General features: G+C 40.0%; 1 protein-coding gene across 7 annotated transcripts in view; it reads right to left on the reverse strand.

Moving 5' to 3' along the window:
• The window catches only part of UCHL5 (ubiquitin C-terminal hydrolase L5), a 46,456-nt gene that overhangs the window by 38,208 nt on the left and 549 nt on the right, over positions 1-7,699 (reverse strand). For 2 of the 7 annotated variants that reach the window (XM_080824280.1, XM_080824279.1), the window contains exon 1: positions 3,039-3,199. The exons of 2 other annotated variants lie outside the window; for them this stretch is intronic. In XM_080824280.1, the coding sequence (XP_080680406.1) occupies positions 3,039-3,078 (40 nt within the window). In that variant the 5' untranslated portion in view covers positions 3,079-3,199. Of the gene's footprint in view, positions 1-3,038; positions 3,200-7,318; positions 7,517-7,699 lie in introns of those variants that run through there. 3 more of the 7 variants (XM_080824278.1, XM_080824281.1, XM_080824282.1) reach the window with 3 other exon arrangements.

A 7,699-nucleotide genomic window follows, 5' to 3' on the forward strand; every position in this document is an offset into this window, starting at 1 on the left:
TGCCATTTGCCTAGTTCTTCCCTTGGCCCTCTTCTTTTTTTTCTATACACTTTTTTTTAAGTGGTAATAAATAACTACCACTTAACACTGACTTTCACATCACATGTTTAGTTCTGACCCTTTTCCTAAATTCCAATTCTATATTGTCTTTAATATAATTTTATTTTCAACTATCTCAGAGTCCCCCAAACATACCCTTCCTTAGGACAGTGTTTCTCAATCAGGTGATGTTCTCTGTCCCCCACTCTCTGCTCCCCCTCCCCCCGCTGCCTGGGAAAGATTTTACAATGTCTGGAGATATTTTTATTGTTACTATTGTCATCAGTGGGAAAGCCCTGGCATCTAATGGATAGAGGCCAGAAATGCTAAACATCCTACAGTGCAAAGGACAGCTACCAACAGTAAAGAATCATTTGGCCCAAAAAGTCAACATTGCCAAGGTCGAGAAACCCTGTCCTAGTGGTATGTATCATAGTAACAGTGTACTGGTTAAGAGGTAGGCTTCAAAAATGCCCGGGTCTGAATCCCGGGTCCTCCATTTACTAGCTATTTGACCATTTAACCTCTCTGTCCCCCAAACTCATGGAGTTGTTATGAGGAATCAATGAGATAATTTAGTATGCATGAGATACATTTAATACAGTGCCTGGCACAATGTAAGGGTTTACTATTAACTAGGATTATCTCAATACAAAAAACAGCCATATTTACAGTGTCTTCTATCTGTAAAGTGCTTTAAATGCATTTTCCCTAATCACTGCAAGGCAAGTATTATACAGAAATGTAGGGATCTTAAGTGTCTTGCCTAAATTCACTACAGTTAGTATATGCCAAAAAACTAATAAAACCCACATCTGGTTCCAAAGTCTGGACATATTTTAATATTCCAGATTATTTAAAAGTAAAAGCTAGAGAAGCCTTTGACCTATCCGAAAAAAAAAAAAAAAAAAAAAAAGTTGGGTCAACCAACTACATGACTTTGGGCATTCATGTCATTTCAGACTCAATTTGCTCTATTCAGCAAATATCTATTAAGTACCCACTTTTTTTTTGGTCAGCGAGAAAGAGAGCGAGCCCAAGGAGGCAGAACAGCAGGCAGAGGCAGAAGCAGGCTCCCTGCTGAGCAAGAAGCCCTATGTGGTACTCAATCCCAGAACCCTGGGATCATGACCTGAGGCAAAGGCAGACGCTTACCCTACTGAGCCACCCAGGCGTCCCTAAGTACCCACTCTGTATGAAAAGATATATGTACAGGGGAGAGTTACTAGATTGACTGTAGTAGAAAACATGTTGCTAGACATTCGCATATAGGAAGTTAGAGGAAAAAGCCTTGTAAGTGTGAACCTGTATTTATGAGTGTCAAAAAGGGCACGAAAGGACACTAAGGCAATTGTTAACACTGGTTACTGCTATTAGAAATCAACTGTAAAAAGGCCAAACATTAAAACATTGTACATATCATACTAAAACAACAAAAATCCACTGAATAAAAGTGTCCCAAAATCTTCTGCACCGGGTGAATTTCAAGTGGTGACACCTGTTTAAACCTTATACTAAACACACACAATCTATATAAGGAAAACATAATATTCAACTCTTAGTATCTATCGCCTTATACACATTCAATATCTAATAGTCCCCTTATGTACACTCAATTTCAAATAATGTATGGTACAGGAAAGAGAAAGAAGCAGTGATTCAAGAGAACTGGATTCCAATCCCAGCACTACCTTAAAATTCTTAACCTTGAGCAAGAACACAATGTCTTTGAGCCTCACTTTCCTTGTGTATAAAGTAAGGGTACTCCTCTGCTTCATCCAATCCACACAGTTCTTGTAAGGTATACATTATTAAACACTAAATATAAAGAATCCCCTAATGCAGACTTCCTGACATATGTTAAGTAAAAAGATGGGGGCAGGGTGGGGAAAGCTTTAAAAAGTTAACAAAATGCTGGTATTTCAAAAATACCTTTTATGTGCCAAGCATGGTACATGGTCCTGGCAAGGACAGAAAATAATAAACTATTGTCACAACACTTAATACTATCACAACTAGGGGGGCCCCTGGGGGCTCAGTCAATAGATCCTCTGACTCTTTATCTCAGAGTACTAAATTCCAGTCCCACACTGGGGGTAAAGGAAGACAGGCAGGAAAGAAGGAAGGAGGAAGGAAAGGAGTAAGGATTTCACCACTAGTAGAAAACAAGTATATACAATTCAAAGATAATGCAGCTAATTTACATATGAAAGATACACTCAAAGTTATGAGGTAGGAGAGACCACTGCTGTCTTTGCTGATTGGAGACACTTTCCATGGATAATTGAACTGGGTCTTAAACAGGCTGGCCATAGAATCTGTCATCCAAACCAGAACACACCACTCCAAAGTGAAAGGAAGTACTAAAATTAAAATATGTTTGAAATATTTATGTATTGACAAACACATCTGCATGATACTGGTGGCTTCATAAAACAGTTTTATTCAAAAACGAATTTCAAGAAATAGATCTCTTAAAAATATCCCAGCACATTTCTCCCCAAGAAAAATACCATGGTAGGGTCCTCCCTGTCACCAATGCCTTAAATTTAAATTTAATGCTATCCTCCAACAGTTTTGACAATCTGTCATTCCCCTAACTTCACCAAGTCTACCCAGAAGTAAAGGCATGGCCCCCGCTTCTGTACCTCCTACCAAAAAATAGTACCAGGTATCTTCACTGATCATGTTATTCCATGTTATTTAGCTAGTGATGTGACCAAATAGGAAAAACTGGATTGTGGGCACTCAAGCAAGCACTTCAAAAGCAAGGACTAGACTCAACTATTTGGGAACCTCAAGCTGGAAAGCTGTTGACTTGTATTCCTAACGAGAGGGTTCTATTTTGGGGGCCCCAACAATTATAAGCAATACTTGTTTCTAGGGGTACCAGGTGCACTCTCCTAAGTATACCTTTACTTTTTGTGTGAAACCAGGCATTAACTTGCCTCTCTCCTCAAAACAAGGTAACATGTACCTCAAGAGAAATCATAACTGACCTTCTTGGCAAGGCAACTCTATATTGGCCCCCAAAGTCATTCAGATTTGTCTCAACTCCTGCGCCAGAGTTGCGGATGATGGAATTCTGCAAGACTTCTTCCTTGCAAGCCCAGGAGGAGTCCATGCAATCACTAAAATCATTATATACCTAAGTTCATGCCTTAAGAAAAGATGAAAAGTCAATACAAAAATTTAAGGAGAAAGCCACCTGCTTTCTAATGTAAACACTATGAGAGATAAACAGACTCGGTATCTATGGGTCAGGTCAGATTAATCAGAGCAGCTGAGGGAAAGGCAAGTTTGATATAGAAAACAAGAATGGATTTTGTTGGGAAACAACTTTCAATGAGTTTCTCCTGTTTCTGTTTGTCTTCTGAAAGTTCTGGACTATCTTTTTAAGGATGTTATTTTGATAAAGACAGTGCCTCCCCCTGGTGCAGAGATAAGACGTATTTTCTGTCCATAGGATATTCCTAAAGGTAAAGGTTGATCAGGTTTGTTAGCAACCTCTTTAATTGGAAGTCCCCTAAGCTCAGGGTTCCTTAACTATGACATAGATCCATCTTGACTCCCATGGACCTGTAGGACAAGGGAACCAATGCAAACATGAATCTCCAGCTACTTACTGTGCCAAGAGTAATATAATTCTTTCTCTCTTTATCAATATATCAATACAATCTTTTATAAAACAGAGCCAAACTAACTCATTGGCTGGCAAATGGTAAAATATAATAGCATCTATTTCTTAACAGATATTAGATTTTATCAAATGCTTTTTGTGTCTATTGAGATAATCATATAGTTTTTATTTAGCTTGTTAATATGGTAAACCACACTGAATCTCAAATGTTAAACAACACTGAATTCCCAGGATAAATCCCAGTCAGGAATGATATATTGTCCACTTAATATATTATTAGATTTGATTTCCTAATATTTTGTTTAGAATTTTTGCATTTATGTTGATGATGGAGTTAGGTCTATAGTTTACTTTTCTTATAATGTCTTTGTCTGGATTGGGAACTAGGGTAATGATGGCCCTCAATGAATGAGATGGGAAATATTCCTTCTCCGTTTTTGGGGGGAAAAGTTTGCCGGTATTACTTAATCCTTAATCCTGAAGTATTTGAAGTAATTTACCAGCGAAGAAATTTTGGCTAGAGTTTTCATTGTGGCAAGATTTTAAGTTACAATTTTAATTTATTTAGTAAATATAAGTCTATACTGGTTATTCTTGTTTGAACTTTGGTAATTTTTGCCTTTAAAGAAATTTAAAGAAATTTCATCCAAGTTGTCAAATTACTGGCATAATGATGTTTAGAATACTCCATTATCTTTTTAATCTATAAAATCTATAGCAGTATCCTCTCTCTTACTCCTAATATTGGTCATTTGTGTCTCCTCTTTTTTTTTTTTAAGATATTATTTCTAAACAGTCTCTACACCCTACACGGGGGTCAAACTTACAAAGTCGAGATCAAGAGTCACATGCTCTACCAACGGAGCCAGCCAAGAGCCCCCTGCTCTTCTTTTTCTGATCAGGCTGACTAGAGGTTTATCCATTTCATTGATCTTTGAGAAACCAGCTTTTAGTTTCATTGATTTCCTCCATCATTTTTCTTTTTTGTTTCACTAATTTCAACTCATCTGTATTATTTCCTCTCATCTGCTTACTTCAGGTTTCATTTGCTCTTCATTTTCTAGGTTCTTGAAATGGAAGTTGGGGTCATTAATTTGTTGTAGGAAAAGTAAATGCAGTCCCTGTTATTCCATTTTGGCTGGAAACGGAAGTTTACAGCTTCTGTTTTTAATCAGTAGACCATCACTATTCTGGTGCATTTATGAATTATGTATGTACTGCACCAATTACAACTGTAAATTCTGCTTGTACTCCATCAGTTTCTTAATAAGAACTTTGTTTTTCGGGGTGCTTGGGTGGCTCAGCTGGTTAAGTGGCCCACTCTTGGTTTTGGCTCAGGTCAGTATCTTGTGCTCAGAAGATTGAGCCCTGTATCTGCATGGGGTTCTGAGCTCAGTGAGGAGTCTGCTTGAGGATTCTCTCCCTCCTGCCCCTCCCTCCCCATACCTGCACACATGCTGGAGAACTCTCTCTAAAATAAACAAATTTAAAAAAACAAAAAAAGAGTATTGTTTTACCATGATGTTATATTCCACTAAAATTTGTATTTATATATTCACTGACTCCACAATTCTTCCAGTGAAGAAATTTTCAAAATAAACTGGCAATAGCTTTCATAACACAATAAGATTATCTACTTTTTAAAAAATGAACTTCAAAAAGCTTTTTAAATCTATGAATTTGTTAAGAGGAAAAAAAAGGAAATGATTGGAATAAACTTATTTTATCTTTGAGGTATCTGATGATGATATACAATTTGCATCATTTAACTTTTTGCGAAGTTTTTCTGCTAATGTAGCCAATCTATTAAGAGCAATTTCTTCACTTTTCATATGTGCCAGTACAGAAGATGCATTTACATATCACTCTAATGCGTGACTTTTAATCATTTTCAATTGTAAGTTTTCTATACATATGGGACTGAAGCAATAGCTGTTAGTGGAGTGGATTTGAAAACAAACTTGCTTAGTATACTATTTCTCAAAGTTAACTTTCATATGTCGTAATAGTTGAGGTTTTGAAGGTAAACCTGCAGACGTCTCAAACTCATTATTCAAAAATGAATTCATTTTCTTGTCCATCAAGTTTGTCCATCAAGCTTCATCAGCCACTCAAGCTAGAACCCATGGAGTCATTTCCACCCTTTCCCCTACATCCAGTCAGACAGTAGTCCTGTTGATTTAAATGGGGCAAAATTACTGCAACTACCTCCTCCTCTTTAACCCATAACTTTAGGTCAAGCTATTCACCTGACTCCAACCATTTTAAGAAAACTGCTAGCTTCTCTCCCTTCATACCACTCCACCCTGCACACTACACACAGTAAACCTTTTTCAATTATGAAAATGTCATTTCGGCATTCAAATATCTTTGGCAGTTAAGTCCCCAGTGGCTACAGAGCAATCCAAACTATACAACTCAGCGTACAATCTGGCCCAGTTTACTTTTCAGCTTCAGATTCAAATAGTCTTCTTGACTGTTACATTATTTGTTTTTTTGTCACTTTGCTAGCTGTTTCCTGTGGCATATACTTTAACATTACTACAGTTTATGTTTTTTCTTTGCTCTTCCATGACCTGTGTTCCCATAACATTTTGTATATGCTCTAACATAGCAATTAATACACAATATTAGTTTGAGAGTCAGATCTTTATAAGAGCAGTCCTGGTTTATTCATACTGAAAATTCCCAAGCCATACCAGTGTGCCTGAGATACAGTAGGTAAACAACACATGCTTGATAAATTATATTCCAAATACTCATCTATGTACAATAGACAGTATCTATATCAAAGTTTAGTTTTTATCCCGAGTGCAAGTTTTAACATAATAGCTAGAATTAATAATACTTGAAGAAATGTAGCAATTAAATAAAGTTACTGCCCAAAGAAAAGAATGGAAAGATGGACACAGAAGGATAAAAAGTCAAATATGCTGACTATTTAGGATGTAAGACAAGAAACATGGCCAGAAAAAAAAAAACAAAAAAAAAACCCTGAGGAAAGCATGTGGCCTCTAGTCTAGAGCACTAGCTCAAGAAACCACACTTTACCGGAAGCCAAAAAACGAGCCGGGAGAAGAACTAGCAAAGTGGCTTGTCAGTCCCATGCTGTCAGCGTGTGTGAACGTCCGCAGAGCTATTCACACACTCAAGGTGTTCTGCTTCGAGTAACCAGAATCTCGGGTTCCTGCAAGGCTTGGGCCATACACACCGCACCGTCGAGGAGGTACACCCTAGCTTTTCCTGCAAGACTGATGGCCTGAGAACGTGCATCTAGGCACACCTGCCGGGTAAAGGGAACGCTCCCCAGAGAAGCGACCGTGGAAAGGGAAAGATACGTGCGTTAAGGGCGGGGGCGAGGAGCGCTCAAGTCAATTAACAAGTAATTGAGTGCCGAGTCCTGAGGATACGACAGTACACAAGACAGACAGGATCCCTGCCCTCGTGATGAAGCTCTCAAATTTAGTGCGGAAACGCGACTGCCCAAGACTGAGGAGGGGACGAGAGACCTCCGCGATCCAGGCTTCTGGAGTCTCCTCCCTTCGGACGCAAGGCGGCGGTGGCCGCAGAGAACCACTCCATGCCCAGCTTGGGCCTCCTCCCGTGACCCCCGGCCCAGGACGGTCCCTTGTCTCTCACCGAATCCTTTAATGAGCTCGGTGAAGACCCCGGGGTCGCTTTCCATGAGGCACCACTCCCCAGCATTGCCCGTCATGGCCCCGGCCACACACCGCCCCGCTCCACCTGAGGATCCGGCCGCCCCCCGCACCAGCTGCAGCCAGCCACTGATCTCCGCAAACCCGCCGCGGAGCTCGTCAACCCCACGTCACCCCGCCTACTTCCCGACAGCCTCCGGGCTCCGTCACCTGCGGCGCGACAGAGCGCGGGAGGACGCTCTAGCCACCCAGGAGACAGCGAAACTCTTCCTAGGCCGCGCAGGACCCGTAGCGGATTCGGAAGGGGCCGGGTCTTAAGAAGAAAGGGCGGGGATTCAGCGCGCCGTAGGAGGCAACATCCGGG

This window comes from Martes martes (genome assembly GCF_963455335.1).
Source record: "Martes martes genome assembly, chromosome: 15".
Lineage (NCBI taxonomy): Eukaryota > Metazoa > Chordata > Mammalia > Carnivora > Mustelidae > Martes > Martes martes.